The following is a 20,791-nucleotide window of genomic DNA, read 5'->3' on the forward strand; positions in this document are numbered from 1 at the left end:
TGTGGCTGTCTTTTTACTTTGTGGAGTTTTCTACCATGCAGAAATTTAAAATGTGTAATTCACATGTTTACTGCAATATTTTTGTGATAGCAAAAATAGAGACAATCCTAAATGTTACTGCTGTGATGGCAACTTGAGTGCCACCAGAGTAGAGACTGCCTCTGTCTTAATTCCCATGGTATTCTGGTACTGTGGTTCACACTACACCCATTTGTTATATGAACAAGCAAAATGAATTACATTCATCTCTACAACTGAAATTATTTTTTAAAGTATGATAAGTAAACAAAGCAAGTTGCAGTTTACTGTGCACTTCCTTCTTACAAATATATTTATATGCATAGATACATTTACATATACAATATCATATGTGTTTATCAGGAAAAAAATTATAAAGTATACCTCTCAGTTGTTTCTTGGGGTGGGATTTAAGGAGTAATGACATTAATGTTTTACTTCATGTACAACTAATGATATGTTTTTGTTTGTTTTTTAAATAATAATTATGTTTATAATTTTAAAGTACAAATGAAATCATTCGTTAAATCCACCAACTCTTCTTGGTGCAAAGGGTTTATGGCAGTGAACAAACAGTTCTCTGTTTTCACTGAGTACATAATCTAGCGGAGGAAGACAGGTGGTAAACAAGTGAATATTTGTTCCTGATAAGATATTAGGAAAAAAATTAAACAATATAAGGGACTTTAGTGGCAGGATACTACTTTTCATAACTGTGGTCAAAGGCTGTCTAATTCTGTGATACTTAAGAATAGACCTGAATGAAGTAGCGAATAAGCCATCCAGGTATGTGAGGGAAGTCAAAGGTCCCAGGAAGGAAAATGCCATGGTTCAGTTAAGAGTACAGAGCTCAAGGTTAGGAAGGTGAGGTCAAAGAAATGGGAGTGGTAGGTAGCAGTGGTTGCATATGGCACAGAGACACTTGACCAAGGTAAGAACTTCAGTTTTTCTTTCTTTTTTAAAATCTTTTCTTTTTTGGGGCGCCTGGGTGGCGCAGTCGGTTAAGCGTCCGACTTCAGCCAGGTCACGATCTCGCGGTCCGTGAGTTCGAGCCCCGCGTCAGGCTCTGGGCTGATGGCTCAGAGCCTGGAGCCTGTTTCCGATTCTGTGTCTCCCTCTCTCTCTGCCCCTCCCCCGTTCATGCTCTGTCTCTCTCTGTCCCCAAAAAAATAAATAAAAATAAATAAATAAATAAATAAATAAAATAAATAAATAAATAAATAAATAAATAAATAAATAAATAAAATCTTTTCTTTTTTGAGAGAGAGAGCACGAACAGGGGAGAGGGGAACAGAGAGAAAGAGAGAGCACAATCAAGGGATAGGGGAAGAGAAAGTGAGAAAGAGAGAGAGAATCTTAAGCAAGTTCCACGCTCAGCACAGAGCTTGACACGGGGCTGGATCTCGAGACTCTGAGATCATGACCTGAGCCAAAATCAGGAGTCCACTGCTTAACTGACTGAGCCAGCCAGGCGACCCTTCAGTTTATAATCACGTGATAGAAAGACACTAAAGGTGTTGAATAGTATAATCACATGATCTAATTTTTATATGAAAAGAAGTGGTCTGAGGTGCCTGGGTGACTTGGTTGGTTAAGGGTAGGGCTCTTGCTTTCAGCTCAGGTCATGATCCCAGGGTTGTGTGAGCTGAGCTCCATGCTGAGCATGGAGCCTGCTTAAGATTCTCTTCCTCTGCCCCTCTCCCTCACTGCGTACCTTCCTTCTCTCTTTCCCTCCCTCCCTCCCTCCCTCCCTCCCTTCTCTCTCTCTCTCTTTCTCTCTCTCCCAAAAAAAGAAAAAAAGGGATTGACCTGGTGGCTGTGTGGAAAAGATGATGGCTTGGACTAGTGTGATAGTGGAACTGGTGAGAAATGGTGAGGTTCTGGATACAATTCGGATATAGAGCTGTCAAAAATTGCTGATATGAGAGAAAGGGAAGAGTAACCATATGAGACTGTCAGGAACTTTAAAAATCTTGCAACAACAAACTTGATTTGGAATGTGAGAAGCGAGTACCTCTAATGAGGCAGAACTCAACAGTTTTCTTGAACAGCTAGGGTCAATCTCGTATGTCAGAAATTTTCCCAAATTACTGTGTGAGAGGTAAGTATCAAATAATGTAAAATTGAATTGAAATTACACCTTGTTACCGCATAGTGGATTTAATGTACATTTACTTTTAACTATACGTTGTTAAAAGTGTACTTAACTCGAAAACATCTTGCTGTTAAATGTATGTTAACTTTTAATTCCCTTTTGTAGTCAGATTTACTAGCATAATTTTGCAATCATAAAGTATTAGAAGGATATAAAAAACCTCAAAACATGAAAAAAAAAGTATTCGGAGGAAAGCAGTTCTGCTATTTTGAAGAATTGAGAAACTCATGGTTAAGGATTTCATAAGTGTTAAGTGAAATAAAAGCTTACAAAAAATATCAACAGTATTGTGCACTAATCTTTGTGGAAAAAATTTGGGGTTGATATCATTGAAGATCATTCTCATGTCTTATTTTATTCTGTAAAAGAAATATGGAAAAACGTTCACCTTGCACATTGGTTACTTTCAGTTAATAAAGGCTTGCAAGTTTGCATTTCCTGAGGTTAAAATTATTTGCAGGTGCTCTGTTGCATGTGCAAATAGTTGATTCATTAAGGACATTCATTCCCAGCCATTATCAAATATCATTAAATACATAGGAATAATTATATTGAGATAATGAAATAACTAGCAAATTTGAGAGTTCAGTTGTCCCATTAAAATCATAATTTGTTACCCATATTCACATTTGGCCAAAAAGTAGGGCATTTCACAACATTATTTGAAAATTCAGTTCATAATGTTTTCTGTGACTAAAAATATGCCCTTCATTTAGTCGTTCATTTATATGATTGAATGTTATACTCTTCACTTATCCATTTATTTTTTCCATTCATTATCTATTTATTATCTTTTCAATAAACATTTACTGAGTGTTTACTATAGTAGTTCTGCAATCAAAATCCTCTGTGAAGCTTTTTTAAAGTAGTGATTCCCATGTAATAAACCCCTGAAACTGATTCCATAGGTCTGGACTGGGGCCAGGCGTCTTTTTTTTTCAAAGGCTCCACAGGTGATTGATGTACAGTCAAGGTTAAGAATCACAACCTTCTCTGTTAAGTATGAGGAATATGAAGAATGAACATGAAACAGCTCCTATTCAGTGTCAAAGTACTGAGACACAAGTAACCTAGTAATCACAGTAGAGTGTGACAAGTGCTCCACTAGGAGTAAGCACACCTCTGCCCACTTAGAACTCATTCACATTGGCCTGGTGTTAACTAAGTCCATTGATGGACTAGAAAACACAAAAGAGATTTTCTCTAAGCACCAAATCAAAGGACCAAATTTGTGATTGAGTCAATATTTTCTGTCTTACCTACTGTATACCTTAATCAAATGAATTAGCCATCTAAGATCTGTGACTAAGCTCAGGATAGAGGGAAGAGCAGAGACCTGTTTCTATTTCTGATAATAGGATATGAGCGATGAGAAGGAGGTGGGAGAAGGAAGACGTCTTGCAAAACAGTGAGTTCCTCAGGGGCAAGAACCAGGTCTCATTTTAATATTTTTCTTTCTCTGACCTAATTTAGAGTCCAGCAGATGTTCCCACATAGTCTCTGCTTACCTAGGAGAACTCTGGCTCTTACTCTCTGGCCAGTGACTTTCACAAGCAAGTCCATTTTTGTTACCTTACAGGCACAGGACATTTACTGATTGTCTTTAAACTTGCTAATTCAGACCAAAAATCTTTGCTTAATCCTTGATAGTAGGATTGTCTTTTCTTCTTGTCTATGTGTACCATTGCCAGTTGATGTTTTGTTTTTACTATTTTAATTTCCATTACTGACTGTTTAAATTCTGGTTTTTTCTTTTTAATTTCATTTTATACAATCTGCATCGTCAGCCTTTCTTCCTATAAATGACAGACACAGAAGTGCCAGTTTATAAAGGAAGGGTAGTCCTAGAAATTGAACTTCTCTAAAATAAGGCAGCATATGTACTTCTGATCCCCAGAGCAGCACCAGAAAACTCCACGGAACACATCGTTTGCCCATTGCAGTTCTTTATCTTCCCATAAAGATGGGACTTGAGGAGGTCACCGGACCACACCTGGAAATCCTGCCCAGGAAACCCATTTCACAGAGTCTAGTTTAGGATTTTCTAAGCAAAATAAGAAAGCCCTGGAAGAAAAGCTTTTCATGGATTGGAGTTCTCCTATTATCTTTAAGACCATTCCTAAATAAAATGAAAGCTCTTATTTTCTCTCTCTATTATATGACATTGGCAAGGCCTAATTAGACCCTCTAAAGAAAACTTGTCTGATCACAGTGGTGTTAATTTTTCAGCTGCAGATTCGTATGCAGTATGCATATGTTTAATGTATTAATTATATAAACGTGAGGTTGTATAATATAAAATATGAATAAATTCTCATGTGAAATACTTTGAAATAAAAACAGATCCCTTCATTTAAAATAATTAGGGATCTCATAATTTCACAGCTAGCTGGCTGAATGAATTATAAATGATAATTCAGCCATGGGAAGGTACCATTTAGCTGGTAAATGGAAATGCCTACCATACTTTATGTCAAATGAACCAATGCTGTTGTTTATATTAGAATTTGCATGGTGATTTGAGTTATGATTTTAGCATTTTCTATTTTCATTAGTTTTTAAAAATACATTCATTGACAATATCAAGCAAATATTTTTAACCTCTCTGCCATTGTGTTATTTCATCAAATTAGTTAACATATAGCCAGGTCTGACTAATTCAGTGCTGTTAGAACAACATCCTCGAATATATATATCCTTGAAATGTGATAAGAACCAGGAAAGCTAGGGAATTAACCTTTTGAGCCATCCTTTTATTTCTACAAAATACTAGAGATAATGTTAAGAAAAAACATTTTTTTAAATGCTACGTTATTTGTTGCTTCATGTGCTCCATGGATGTTAACCTCCTATTTTACATCAAAATACATGTAAATTAAAATGTATTCTATATTACATTTCTTCTTTGAGAAAATTAGTGTTGAACTATGCAAGGTTTGAATCATGCAAGTCTTTAGGAATATACCCTTCCTGAAGCATCCTCTAAATTCATGCTCTAAAATATGAAGAGTTGCATATTTGTTCAGATATTCAAATGTTTTAAAATACATTTCCCAGTGACCAAAACTCATTCTGTGGAAAGCAGGGAGATTGAATAGCAAATAGAAAAGAGGTGATCTCCCTCTTCAGCTTTGTCTTTGATAGTTTGTTTCTGAGAGACCTGTTGTTAGAAGATAAATTTCCTAACATCTAACATCTTCTAAGAGCCTTTCATCAGAGTAGTTTTGGTAGAGGAAAGAGTGAACCCATAACACTGATTTGGTTAACTGTTGACAGCCAGGTTCTCAGCTCCCTGGTACAAGTAAGATACTATTTCTTTCATTCTTTGATCCAGTTCCCCAAGAAGCTTAATCAGGTGTGTCTTAATGTACTTCTGGACCTGCAGGTTACTAAAATGTGTACCAAGGTACCAGCCTTGTATAATTTACTTTGCTGTAAGAAGCATGCCAAGGAAACTCAAGTGCCAGGATTGCAGCCATACTCTCAGATATTCATCCATAGAAAATCTGGACTGGAAGGATTACATCTCTCTGGGATAATACTCTCTAGGAACAAAAATTTTAAGACATGATTAAACAAAAATTTAAATAGAAAATTTCTGTATAAATGCATTGAACATTATACTTTAATATAATTTGTATACCAATGGAGTAGGTCTAAATAAAATTATATTCATTGATTTATTAAATCAACACTTTTTATTTAACCCTATTCTTGAAAACTAGGTGGGGCTTGTCTCTTTTGATGTGCATATTTAAAATGTAAATACTAACATACATGCATCACTTCGTAATTTTCTTCTTTTACATATCCTAGATACAAATCTCTAATCAGTTATATGATATGCAGCTTTTTCCCCATTCTTTTGGTTGTCTTTTCATTTTCTTGATTGTGTCCTTTCAAGAACAATTTTTTTAAGCTTATTTATTTATTTTGAGTGAGAGAGACGGCGAGCAGGAGAGGGGCAAAGAGAAAGTGAGAGAGAATCCCAAGCAGGCTCCACACTGTCAGTGCAGAGCCTGACCTGTGGCTCAAAGTCATGACACAAAAGATCATAACCTGAACCGAAATCCAGAGTCAGTTGCTTAACCAACTGAGACACCCACGTGCCCCTAAAGAACAAAATTTTTAATTTTGATGAAGTACAATTTTCTTTTGTGTGTGTGTGTGTGTGTGTGTGTGTGATTTGGGTGTCATATCTAAGAATTATTTGCTAAATTCAATGTCATTAATATTTATCCCTGTGTTTTTCTTCTAAGAGTTTTCTAATTTTTGCTCTTACATTGATGTCTTTGATCCATTTTGAGTTAATTTTTCTATATAACTTAAGGGTCCAACTCCAGTTTTTAGTATATGACTATCCAGTTGTCCCAACACTGTTCGTTCAATACACCATTCTTTCCCTATTGAATGGCTTTGACACTCTTGTCAAAAATCAGTTGCTCATAGATAGAAGGGTCTATTTCTGGATTTTCAATTATATTCTTTTGATTTCTCTGTCGTACCGCACTGTCTTAGTTACCATTACTTTTTAGAAAGTTTTGAAATCCTTAAGTGTGAGTCCTCCTTCATTCTCTTTTTTTTTTTTTTTTTTCATCCCCCCACCCCACCCCTGGATCACTTTGACTGTTCTGGGTCTCTTAGAATTCCATGTGAATTTTAGAATTAGCTTGTCAGTTTATATAAAAGAGTCAGCTGGGATCTGATAGAGATTGCATTGAATCTTAAACCAATTTGGAGGAAGGAGTATTGCCATCTTAAACAAATTTTTAAAATATTGTTTGTAGCTCTCATAGCATAAATTTTACATTTCTTTTTTTTAACTTTATTCCTAAGTGTTTGATTCTTTTTGATGCTATTGGGAATCAAATTTTTGATCTACCCTATGACCCAGCAATAGCACTGCTAAGAATTTACCCAAGGGATACAGGAGTGCTTATGCATAGGGGCACTTGTACCCCAATGTTTATAGCAGCACTTTCAACAATAGCCACATTATGGAAAGAGCCTAAATGCCCATCAACTGATGAATGGATAAAGAAATTCTGTTTATATACACAATGGAATACTACGTGGCAATGAGAAAGAATGAAATATGGCCATTTGTAGCAACGTGGATGGAACTGGAGTGTTATGCTAAGTGAAATAAGTCATACAGAGAAAGACAGATACCATATGTTTTCACTCCTATGTGGATCCTGAGAAACTTAACAGAAGACCATGGGGGAGGGGAAGGAAAAAAAAAAAAAGGTTAGAGAGGGAGGGAGCCAAAACATAAGAGACTCTTAAAAACTGAGAACAAACTGAGGGTTGATGGGGGTGGGAGGGAGGGGAGGGTGGGTGATGGGTATTGAGGAGGGCACCTTTTGGGATGAGCACTGGGTGTTGTATGGAAACCAATTTGACAATAAATTTCATATTTAAAAAAATAATAAACTAACCCTAGTGAAAAAAATTCATTTTGGATTGTTTATTAATAAGTGTAGAAACATAACTGATTTGTGCATGTTAATTTTATATACTGCTGCTTTGCTGAATCCATTTGTTAGTTCTCACAAGGTGTGTATATGTGTGATCTTTATTGTTTTCTACATAGAAGATCCTGTCCTCTGTAAACAGATAATTTTACTTCTTCCTTACCAATCTGGATGCCTTTTATTTCTTTTTCTTGTTTGATTCCTTGATTAGAACTTCCAGTACTGTGTTGAATAGAAGTGGTAAAAAAAAACAACGGGGTATCCTTGCTGGTTCATGATCGTTGAAGAAAAACTTTCAGTCTTTCACCATTAAGTATAATGTTAGGTCTGGGTTCTCATATACGGGCTTCATTATGTTGAGGTACTTTCCTTCTATTCCTAGTTCTTGAGTGTTTTTAACATGGAAGAGTGTTGAAATTTTTCAAATGCTTTTTCTGCATCAATTGAAATGATCATGTGTTTTTTTTTCCTTCATTCCATAAATACGATGTATTACATTGGTCAGTTTCCATGTGTTGAGCTATCCTTGGTCATGACCATGCAGCTTGGTCATGGCATATAATTCTTTTAATATGCTGCTTTGCTAATATTTTGTTGAGGATTTTAATGTTTATATTCATAAGAGATATTGATCTGTAATTTTCTTGTGATGCCTTTGGTTTTAGTTTCATAGTAATACTGGCCTCATAAAGTAATTTGAGAAGTGTTCTCTTTTCTTCAATTTTTTTTGAAGCATTTGTGAAGTATTGTTATTAATTCTTTTAATATTTGGCACAATTCAGCAGTGAAGCCATCTCTGGGCTTGGACGTTTCTTTGTGGGTTGCTTTTGATTACTGGTTTAATCCTTTCACTTGTAATAGTTCTGTTCAGATTATCTATTTCTTTCTTGGGTCATTTTTTTTTTATTTTTTTTTTTTTAACGTTTATTTATTTTTGAGACAGAGAGAGACAGAGCATGAATGGGGGAGGATCAGAGAGAGGGAGACACAGAATCTGAAACAGGCTCCAAGCTCTGAGCTGTCAGCACAGAGCCCGACGCGGGGCTCAAACTCACGGACTGCAAGATCATGACCTGAGCTGAAGTTGGCCGCTTAACCTACTGAGCCACCCAGGCGCCCCTCTTGGGTCATTTTCAATTGTTTGTTGCTTTCTAGGATGTAGCATCTAGTGGATGTGTAGTGGTATTTCATTGTGGTTTTAATGTGCATTTTTATGGCTAATAATGATGAATGTCTTTACATGTTTACTGACTTTTTGTATATCTTTTTGTGAAGTGTTTGTCCAAATTTTTGCCCTTTTTTTTCAAATAGGTGGTTTAGCTTCTGTTTATTAAGTTGTGAGATTTCCTTATATATTCTGGATAAGAGAGTTTTGCCAGATATATATTTTATGTTTAGTATTTACTCTTAGGTCTGTGGTCCATTTTGTATTGCTTTTTGTGTATAGTGTGTAGTAAGAATTGAAGTTCATCTTCTTTTGTACAGATGCTCTCTTTCATTGAAATTTTGAGAACTATGTTATTTGGTGCATATGCACTTATAGTTGTATCTTTCTGCTGTATTGACATTTTTGTCAATAGGAAATGTTCCTCTTTGGGACTAGGAATTCTCCCTTTTTTCAAAAACTTGTTTTTTCTAATATTAATATCATTATTATATATTATGATATAATAATATATAATGACCTCTCTTCTTTATGCTTCTGTGTACATGGCATAACTTTCCACAGCCTGTTCCTTGCTTTCACTTCTATTTGTTTTTATATTTAGAGTACATTTCTCTAGACAATGTACAGTTAGGTCTCACTATTTTTCCATCTGATGACCTCTGCATTTATATTGGGATGTTGAGTACATTTATACTTTATGTAGTTATTGATATATTTGGTTTTACTGTCTGCCATTTTACTATTTGTCTTCTCTTTGCCTCATTTTTGTTTCTTGTTCTCTTCTGTCTTTTGTGTTAAACAATTTTTGTGTATTATTTTTATTCTCTGTTAGATTATTAGCTTTATTTCTTTGCATTATTTTTATCGATTGCTCTAGGGACCACAATATGCAACTTTAACTTCTAGCAAAACATGAATCTTGCAAGCGTATGGTTCCATTTACCCACTCTAATCCTTCACACTATTGCCTATCATATACAGGACATAGCTATCTATATTAAAGTATTTATAAATGTAAAAAATTGTTATAATTTCACTTAAAGAGTCCTGTATTTTAAAAAAAATAAGAGAAGAATTAATATATAAAGATGTATCTATAATCTCTTTTTTTTCTGTATATGCAAATTATCATCTGGTGTCATTTTACTTCAACATGGAAGTATTTCCTTTTGCATTTCTTGAATACAGACATATTAGCAGTGGATCCTCTCATTTTTTTATTCATTTAAAAATGTCTTTGAACTTTAATTCTGAAGAATAGTTTTAGATAGTCTTCTTGGAAGACAGATATTTTTCCTTAACAATTTGAATGTTATTCTAGTACTTTATAGCTTCAATTGTTCTAATGAGAAAATAACTGTTAATCATATCTTTGCTCTTCTTTATGTAATGTATTTCTTCGTTGTATTCAAGATTTTTCTGATTAGCTTGTAATAGTGTGATTATGATGTGCCTAGATGCAGTTTTCTTTTGTTCATCATATTTGGGGTTCACTGAACTTCTTGTATCAGTGAGTTAATGTCTTTCACCTAAGTTGGGAAGTTTTTTTAATCATTCTTTTTTCAAAAATTTGGCTACCTCTTTATCTGCTCCGTGTTTGACACAAGTTACTCTTATGAGTTATGAAAGCTGTTTCTGACACAATAGTGTGAATCTTGGTTGAATGGTTGGAAATAAAATGGGAAAGTATGGCTGAAATGCCACAATTTTCTAAAGAAACTTAGTTCCTTAAATATATGCACACACAATACAACGTAGACTTAGAGTGGAAAATATTAATTTTTCCTCTCCTTTTTTCCTGTTTTCACTAAATTTTTTTATAGGTGCATTTCCTCCATCTGCTATTTTTGCACGAAAAGACTTGCTACAACGATCTACCCATATTGCTACCAAGACTTTCCAAGCTTTTCGAATATTTGTAAATAATGAGCTCAATGAACTTTACATAGGATTGAAGACAGCTCAGAAGTTTCTGAGACCTGGTGGTCGCCTTGTTGCCCTCTCCTTCCATTCACTAGAGGATCGCATTGTCAAACGATTCTTGCTTGGGATAAGCATGACAGAAAGGTTTAACCTAAGTGCCAGACAGAAGGTGATACAAGCATCACAATTACGTTCAAGTTATGAAAACAAGGAAGGAGACTCTATAAGCAGAGCCCCTTTAATGTGGGAATTGATACACAAGAAAGTACTTACTCCAGAAGATCAGGATGTACAGGATAACCCCAGAGCACGCTCAGCCAAGCTTAGAGCGGCCATCAAATTATGATAAAGAAAGTTTTCATCATGTGGTCCTTCAAGTTTTCCCTCAGAGTTTCTCTTCTTTTATTGGATATTCCTGAATAACTTAATATAAGGAAGTATGGGATCTATAGAGAAACATGTACTATATATGTGTGGAAATTGAGGGTATTTACCATTTTTTTGTCTTAGAAAATCTCAGAAATACTAGCATGACACAGAAGGTTCAACTCAAGGAGAAGCAGCATCCCAAAACTCGAAAAATGTCTCTATCTGAGCATTATATTTGACTTTTGAAATGTAGTCCTTTCCCTAATCATGGAAAATTTTTAAAAAGAAGAATACTATGTGTATTTATTTAAGTATGAACACTCAAACTGTCGGAAGATAGAGATTATAATTGTATCTGTATTTTCTAAGTTCTGAATTTAGATATTCAGATTTGCAACAAACTTTCTATGGGTCAAGTAATAAATAATAAGTAAGTAAAGATCATCAAAGAAATTTTCATTTCTATTTAGGAGTAATTAATTAGTAAGTACCATAGTCTTCTCAAATACAGGTATTATGTAAATTTTAAATTTTCAAGTATTATTTTTAAAATGCATCATACTGAGAAATGTCACTTTTGAAATTACAGAGTTCATTGTTTTAAAGGAATTTTGCAATATGATATGTACTATATTTTTATATAATATAAAGTAAAAATGCAAAATTGTTCAATAGCCCTCATAGAGAATGTTTCATAAAACTAATATTTAAAGTCAATTATATTTTAATAATATCCCAGAATGTCTTTGACAAATAATAAAATCTGTCATCATTTGAATCTGGCATTTTTTAATTGAGCTATTCAAAATAATTCAACCAAGTCTATGCAATAAAATATAGGGCATATTAAAGATATTAAAATGAATGTGCCCTTTGCCTGGGTGGCTCATTTGGTTAAGTGTCTGACTTCAACTCAGGTCATGATCTCACGTTTTGTGATTTCGAGGCTGGAAGCGGGCTCTATGCTGACAGCTCGGAGCCTGGAGCCTGCTTCGGATTCTGTCTCCCTCTTTCTCTGCCCTTCCCCCTCTCACACTCTGTCCCTCTCTCTCAAGAATGAATAGACATTAAAAAAAAAAAAGTTTAAAAGGAATGTGCCCTTTAATGTTTTTATTTACCCAACAGTACTGTAATAGTAAGATGTTTTTTCAGGAGACGTTCACTTGGTAGAGGATTCTTAATGACATTGATTCATAATTCACGTATAAACTTTTTATATATAAATAAACATTTCTATTTTTTTTTTAATTATTCAGCAAGCAGTGAACTGGGCAGAGAAATAAAGGTGAGTAAAATATGTCACAGTATCTGGCCTGTAGAGTTTAGAGTCTAGTGGAGAAGAGTGATGGTAGTTAAATAATCACAAAAGTCAATGTAAAATTAACACAGTGGTAAAAGCTACAAAGAAGCAATACAGGGATAAGAACATCTAGTAGGGATTTCATTTACTGAAGGAAACCAGGCCTGACAACGTGATGCTTGAATTATGACTTGAAGGATGAATGAGAGATATAGTCAAAGGGTACATTGGCATGTTGAATAAAGGTGTATATAAATGATTGCTTTCTTAAGTAGTTCCTGATATCATATTTATACTACTAATATGCTTAGTAAACTATTCAAATACAGGGAAAATTCATTCTCTCCACTATGATGACATTCTGAATTGGTGAGTACAAGTGAATAAAATATTAACATAACTATGGGCAAAAGATAAGAATTAAATACTTTAATTCTCCTTAGATTTACTTTATCTACCTCTGTGATATTTAACTTTAGCTCTCAAGCTTGTGCGCCACTTTTAGTTTATTTTTTTTAATTTTATTTATTTTTTTTGAGAGAGAGAGAGAGCACAGTGGGGTAGGAGCAGAGAGAAGGAAAGACAGATTTCCAAGAAGGCTCTGTGCCATCAGCACAAAGCCCGATGCAGGACTTGAACTCATGAACTGTGAGATCATGACCTGAGCCAAGATTAAGAGTTGGATGCTTAACTGATTAGCTCACCCAGGTGCCCCACAGCTTTTACTGTATAGGCTGTATTCAAGTCTGAGCAATTCTGCAGTGAAAGTAATTTCTAGTTATGCAGAATTAGAAAATATTCTAGGAAGCAGTGTCCTCAAATTAGAAAGAAATGAATGCACCCAGGTTAATCTGCTAATCTTTTCTGAAAAAAAATGTTTTGCATGTAAGTCATATTTGTGAATGAGGAAATTCCAAAAGGTGAATTCCTGTATGAGTATCTGATTGGAAAATAGGAGATCACACTCATATATAACAATGATTCACTTATTCATCAGTCATTTTTGGATCCTGTATAGTATGGGAATTTTTTCTTTAACATTGAATGGCAAGTGACTGCACTGGATTGAATAGTGTTTCCGCTCCAAAATTCATGTCCTTCTCAGAACATCAGAATATGACCTTATTTGGCACTGTGGTCACTACAGATGTAAGTACTTAAGCTGAGGTCATACTGGAGCAGAGCAGGCCCTTAATCCAATATGTATGGTATCCTTCTAAGAAGAGAAGAAAGACAGAGACACAGGGAAGAATGTCACATGAAGATAAAAGCAGAGATCAGAATGATACATCTACAAGCCAAAGGACACCAAGGATTGCTGGCAACCATTAGTACCTAAGAGAAGCATGGACGAGATTCTCCCTCAGTCTGAAGTCGGAGCCAACAATTTTGCTGACACCTTTATTTCAGACCTTCAGACTCCAGAACCACGAGACAATATGTTTCTGTTGTTCAGAGCCACCTAATGTGTGGTAATTTGTTACAGCAGCCCTGGGAAGCTAATACCGTGATAGAAAAAAATCTTGAATATTCATGAAAGAAATCCTTTCTTCGATAAATACCAAATTAGTTTCAAATGTTGTAGTGTAAAAATATATGTTATTTTCTGTAACTAGGCTGTTTGCCACAATCATTCTTGCCTGGTTCTTAGTCTTTGCTGTAGGATGTATAATAAAATACATGAATGAGTTTATGCTGGAAAATGTTTTTGTGAAATTCAAACAGTACATACAGAAAATAAACACTGGTCTTAAAAATGAATGTGTATTTCTTTTCTAATCAAATATAATGAATATAAAACAAGTGTCTTACGTTTCTGAATCTCTTCTTGACTGCTTTCTACTAATCATTTTAATATAGCATCAATACCACTGTGTAGTACATCAGTTCTTAAGAGGTTTTAGTTCGTTGCTTATTAAGAAATTAAATTTGGGGCGCCTGGGTGGCGCAGTTGGTTAAGCGTCCGACTTCAGCCAGGTCACGATCTCGCGGTCCGTGAGTTCGAGCCCCGCATCGGGCTCTGGGCTGATGGCTCAGAGCCTGGAGCCTGTTTCCGATTCTGTGACTCCCTCTCTCTCTGCCCCTCCCCCGTTCATGCTCTGTCTCTCTCTGTCCCAAAAATAAATAAACGTTGAAAAAAAAAAATTAAAAAAAAAAAGAAATTAAATTTAATAACAGCACACAACTTTTAGTTGATATCTCTATTTTGTATATTCATTTTGTTTTAAGTACTGTATATTAGTTATTATATAATCTCTTTGTAGTTTCTAGAGTCATTTGAGAGACATGAATCATTTGAGAGACATCTTTTCTATTTCATGTAATATATGATACATGATTTGTGCTTAAAGTCATTTTTATTGAAGTATTTATTATGTTACAACCAATAGTTCATGAGAGAATCCAATATGCCTAAGTAGGTTTTTTATATCTCTTAAAATTCACTTGTGAGCATTTGAAAATCGTATTTTCTTTAGTCTATGCAGAGTAATAAATGTTCAGAGGTTTATAAGATTCTTTTTTCTGATTTTTGTTTTTAAATAAGCAGAAATAATAATGTATCTACACTGCAGACTTCTAAAAGAAAGCAATGTTAATTTCATTTTAAATCTCTCATTCAAAAAGTAAGAGATAATTCTTAATGGAAAATTCAAAATGTACATATAAATGTACAAATAAAAAATCTGTATCAGCACTTTTATTCCGTTAAAATGTATATGTATATTTCTTACATAGTATGTATTAAAAGCTGACTATTTGTGGGCACCCTGCTGGCTCATTTGGAAGAGCATGCAGCTCTTGATTGTTGATCTTGGGGTTGTGAGTTTGAGCCTCACATTGGGTGCAGAGATTACTTAAATAAATAATTTTTTTAAGCTATTTAGGAAGAAATCAAAACAATTCTCACTTCTTTTTTATAGTTTTATTTTACACTGTATTATCCATTAAATTAATAAATTTAAGGTGATATTTCTTTTATTTTTTTTAATTGAAGTATAGTTAACATAAATGTTATATTAATTTCAGGTTTACCACATAGTGATTCAGCAATTCTATACATTATGCTTGCTCACCACAGTAAGTATAGTTACTATCTGTCACCTTACAACACTATTGTAATATTATGGACTATATTTCCTACACTATACTTTTCATTCCTGTGATTTACTTATTTTATATCTTTAGGTCTGTACCTCTTAATTCCCTTTACCTTAATTGCCTACCCTCTGGAAGTCACCTAATTTGTTGTCTGTGTTTATGATTCTGTTTCTGCGTTTGTTGTTGTTGCTTTGGTTGTTCTTTGGTTGGTTTTTGGATTCCACATAAAAGTGAAATTATATGTTATTTCTCTTTGTCTGGCTTATTTCACTTAGAATAATACCCTCTAATTCCAACCATATTTTCAGAAATGGCAACATTTCACTTATTCATGGCTGAGTAATATTCCATTGTATGCATATATCATATCTTCTTTATCCATTTATGTATTGATGGACACTTTGGTTGCTTCCATAACTTGGCTATTGTGTATAATGCTGCTATAAACATAGGTGTGCATATATATCATCTTGAGTTAGTCTTTTCATTTTGAGGGGGTAAATACCCAGTCGTGGAATTACTGGGTTGTGTGGCATTTCTATTTTAATTTTTTGAAGAAACTCCATACTATTTACCATAGTGTTTATACCAATTTACATTCCCACCAGCTGTTCATGGGTGTTTTTTTTTCCTCCACATCGTTACCAACAGTTATTTCTTGTCTTTTTGATACTAGACATTCTGACAGGTATAAGTTGATAGCTCATGGTGATTTTGATTTGCATTTCCCTAATGATTAGTGATGCGGAGCATTTTTTCTTGTGTCTATTGGCCACCCATATATCTTCTTTGGAAAAAGGTGTATTCAGGTCCTCTGTCCCCTTCTTAATTGGATTGCTTGTTTTGGTGTTAAATTGTGTAAGTTCTTTATATATTTTAGATATTAGTCCCTTATCAGATATTCTTTTTTATTTTATTCTTTCAAAACTTTTAATTTTAGATTTATTTAGGGCCATTTTCAAATGTGTATAGAATATTTACTTTACTCTAACAGATGACAAGACAGCTCCCTCTCAGACCCTGGCCTAAAGGAATTTGCTTTACTTATAGAGCAAGAGGATAACATTAAACATGGAAGCTTTTGACTTGGTCTTGTTTTTAAGCTCTTTCCCTTTCCTGTTTCTGTTCACATTGGTATGTGAATTTCTTATACCAACTGTCGTGGCATTATGTTTCATATTTACTGTAGATAAAGAAATATTAGACAATATTAGCATGTACTCTCACAAACTAAGCCCTACATGTTAGGATTTCTGTAATGACTAAAAATTAACTGAAAATTGCTTATGGTCAAAATTGTATAATTTTAATTGAGCTACTTTTCTACTGAGTTTTTGTGATTGCTGCCTTAATCTAGTAGATTTGTGTGTGTGTGTGTGTGTGTGTGTGTGTGTGTGTGTGTGTAGGCAACATTCTTTAATAGAAAGAGGTAAGCAATAAAGAATAGAAGGGAATTTTGTGAAGTGCTTCGTAAATATAAATTTAGTGATAGAAATCTTGATCAGAGATACATTTTTCTCAGAACCACAATGCCATATGTTCGATGTTGAATGAAGCATGATTTATAAAAATCAGCATCATATTCTAAAGAGGCTGGATTGTATAACAAGCATAACTATTTTTATATTATTTTCTCAAATTTCATCTGTTTATAGCTACTATTTCCAGCTAATGTTTGGTAACACACAGCATGATCTGCGGGAATACTAAGAGAAAGTTTAAATATATATAAATTATTTTTTATAAGTCTAGTTACAGCATAGATTTCCCAAAGCATTAAAAAGTTCAATAGAATTAATTACTTAAGATGCAGTGGTGATAGTCATAATGCCTGTTACTTAGATGGACCTTAAAAATTCTTCATAGACTTTTGTCCACCTCATTCTTTTCTTATATATTCTACCAAAATTGTTGGACAATAAAATAAAGAATAAAATTTAATACTCTGATATGCACAGTAGAAGTTTGCCTCTTTGGTAATGTCACATCTCCTTAAACAGTACTTTACCTTAAATATTGAACAAGTTTTCTACATTAGCATATGTCCTATTAAAATTTTTTTTCGATGTTTATTTATTTTTGAGAGACAGAGTGTGAGCAGAGGAGGGACAGAGAAAGAGGGAGACACAGAATCAGAAGCAGGCTCCAGGTTCTGAGCTGTCAGCACAGAGCCCGACATGGGGCTTGAACTCACGAACCATGAGATCATGACCTGAGCTGAAGTCTGACGCTTAACTGACTGAGCAACCCAGGTGCCCCTTAGTACATGCCTTATTATATATATCATTGCCCAGGCACTAAAAAACAAAGGTGAAATCAAATGACAGGACATTTTCCATTTCTCATTCTTGAATAATTGCATCTATCCATTAAAATCCATCCTTATACTTTGGGCAATATACTTGTCTGCCTTGCACAGGGTTAGAATTTGTTACGATAAACAATCAAATACTCTGATTTCTTATTCTTTCACAAGGAAAAATATTATCATCCAACTCATAATTATAAGTGCTAGACTGGGGAGGAAGCTGTATAGCATTGTAAGTAACACTATTGGCTTTGGATTCAGAAAAACAAGTTTGAATTCAAGGTCTGCATATATTAGCTGAATATACAAACTTGGGCATGCTCTTTAATCTCCTGAATCCTCATTTATTTCACTTTAAGATGAGGATAATATTGGTACTTTCTCATCAGTTGCTATGAGTCAAATAGAAAACACTCAATAAATATTTATGAATTAACTGAAAGTTATAATTACCAAAATGTAACTCACATTTCTGGACATCATGATTAAGGATGTGTGTGCTTTATTCTTGGTAATTTTAAGTTCAGTATCTACATTACTAGCAGCAATTGACTGGGTTATAGTCAGTTTTATTATTTGGAAGCTTTATCCCCATTTATTATTTATGTAATGCCCCCAATGTTTGCAACACATTGACAGGGCCTAAAAACACAGTCATTTTTCATGTGGAGTTTCCATTTATAAGAAAACAAAATAAGAAAAAAGAACTAGTTGCTAAGGTTATTTGACATTCATTTAGGTTGGAGAAAGTATTTGTCCTCCTACACTTACATATCAGTAAGTAGCCGACCTACATGGTCCTTATATTAAGATTTTTCAGAATACATTTTGAGGGAGGTAAAGGAAATGAGTACTTTGTGAAGTAAGAAAAGATTGCTTTGGGAGTATTAAAAAAGTTTCCTACTTCTTTACACTAAAGGCAATGAAAGGATACCAAAGGGCTCCAAAGCCAATGAGAAGGACTAAATATGTGTGTTGCAGATATTAAAGGGAAAATAGTCAGTGAAAGGTAAGAGAACTATTTACACTTAGAATGAGTTGATGACCTTTTTTACAACACCATAGAAATAGATACTACAGAACTGAATCCATGTAATTCCCACCTCTTTATCTTCATCTCAGTATTTAGAAATCTTGTCCTTTATCTCTATTTTTTACTCCTATATCTCAGTGGAGAGATTAGCCTTGCTCCTTTTCTTTTTATTTTCTCTGGGATTTAGTTCAATTAATTTTGCTTGTCCCTCCAGGCTTTAATCTGTTCTCTGCTGCCAAACATACTCAAAAGTGCCTAGGTGAAAAGCAAACAAGGACTAAAATCTCTCCTTGACTCTGTCTTCCTTTGGTTCCTTACCAAAATACCACACCCATCATTCTGTTTTCTTTCATAATTGACTTCTTAAAGTCTACACGACCTCCGACTCCTCTCCTGTCTTTTATTTATCCAATCTAGTACACTATCTATAGAAACTGTTCTCTTAATGATTAATGGTGACCTTAATTTTTTAATGGAACATCTCACAAATGTGCCTGTCATCCTTGCACAGGAGCCATGGTACTCTTGTTGGTGTCATTTGAATTTTAGTGGATGTGCTGCTAGAGTAAGCACAATGGTCACCTCTTAATTACAAGACCCAATAGCCTAATCTTCCTCTTGCGGTACCTTATCTCTGCAGTGTTTTGCACTGGTCTATCCTTCCTTAAAAACCTGTTCTCTGTTGCATTCTCCAAAATCACCCCTTCTGTAGTTTTATTTCTCTCACACACTAATTCCTTCACCAGATTTTCTTCCTTTGTCCAATCTAGCCAGACCATGTCTCATGTGATTTGTTCTCATGGTGTAGGTATACCAAGTGAAGAACTACATTTAGTGAAGGCAGTGCTATGAAATCACTCCATGATCATCTGTGAAGCAGATGAAAGATGGGTATGTTGCCAAGATAACAAGCAGTGGAAGGAACAGAGAATGGAGTCTTCCTGGATGCTAAAATTGACATCAAATTAAAGTATATACTAATCAGGACTTCAGCTTTGGTAATGGCAGACAATAACTTGGACCAAATATCCCAGTAAGAACAATTAGAAAATCTAGAAAAAAAATGTGTTTTTTTTTAATGTCTATTTGAAAACATAAAAAGCTAATAAGGCAGTGAAGAATATCTGGGAGAAGAAGGAAACCCTAGCATTTGTAACTGCCAATTGCCAATTAATTCCAGAGAAAGCAAGTGAGAAAGAAAACCAAACTTTTGACAATCTTTTACGGAGTACAGGTGAACTGGAAGTCAATTGTACCTTGAAAGAACTGAAACTCAGTTTCAAATCATCTTAGTCCTTGAAATTGGACTAAACTGATCCTAGATGCTAGAGTCCCTACCTGTTTGACCAAAGCAATTTTAAATACTCTTTGGGGGTTGGGAGGGCTGGGTGCAGAATTCTTGCACACAATTTCTGTTATGTTTCATATTTATTGTCTATTACTGAATCAGAAAAATAACCAGTCATGAATAGACAAGACAATTTTTAAAAGAAGGAGAAGAATATAGATAATTTAAAAATACTCATAGGGTATGTAGACAAATGCTATAAATATGTTCAAGGAAATAGAACTAAAAACTATAGAGAATAAAGCAACTGAAAATATACAACTGAAAGATGTAGTATTCAAACTTAAGAACTTAGTGGATTAATTAAAGAGCAAATTGTACCCAGCTAAAGATAAATCATGAACTGGAAGATATTTCAAAGGGAAATATTCAGAATAATGCATGGAGAGACAAAAGATGAGGAACACAAAAATATGAGTAACTTAGCAGTTACAATAAGAGGTCTAATTCATGTGTGATTGGAATCTTGAGAAAAGAGGAAGAAGAGAAAATGGCTGAGAATTTTCCAGAATTTTCTCATTTGAAGAGAAAATGACTGAGAATGTTCCAAAGCTAATGAAATACATCAAGCTACAAATTCAAGAAGGCTCAAA

At 34.3% G+C, this 20,791-nt stretch overlaps 1 protein-coding gene and 1 non-coding gene across 21 annotated transcripts in view; one reads left to right on the forward strand and one right to left on the reverse strand.

The window, feature by feature from the left end:
* METTL15 (methyltransferase like 15) overlaps positions 1–20,791 on the forward strand; it is a 366,039-nt gene that overhangs the window by 177,447 nt on the left and 167,801 nt on the right. For 6 of the 20 annotated variants that reach the window (XR_007156373.1, XR_007156374.1, XR_007156372.1 and 3 more), the window contains exons 8-9: positions 12,367–12,395; positions 15,438–15,488. The exons of 5 other annotated variants lie outside the window; for them this stretch is intronic. Coding sequence is in view for 9 of the 15 variants with exons in the window: in XM_047878555.1 (XP_047734511.1) it covers positions 12,367–12,395; positions 15,438–15,488 (80 nt within the window). In the remaining 6 variants the exon portion in view is untranslated. Of the gene's footprint in view, positions 1–10,641; positions 12,073–12,366; positions 12,396–15,437; positions 15,489–20,791 lie in introns of those variants that run through there. 9 more of the 20 variants (XM_047878551.1, XM_047878552.1, XM_047878550.1 and 6 more) reach the window with 3 other exon arrangements.
* LOC125147254 (U6 spliceosomal RNA) lies at positions 19,317–19,423 on the reverse strand. Its single transcript, XR_007145088.1, has one exon. It is a non-coding gene; the product is annotated as a U6 spliceosomal RNA (small nuclear RNA).

This window comes from Prionailurus viverrinus, chromosome D1, assembly GCF_022837055.1.
Source record: "Prionailurus viverrinus isolate Anna chromosome D1, UM_Priviv_1.0, whole genome shotgun sequence".
Taxonomy (NCBI): domain Eukaryota; kingdom Metazoa; phylum Chordata; class Mammalia; order Carnivora; family Felidae; genus Prionailurus; species Prionailurus viverrinus.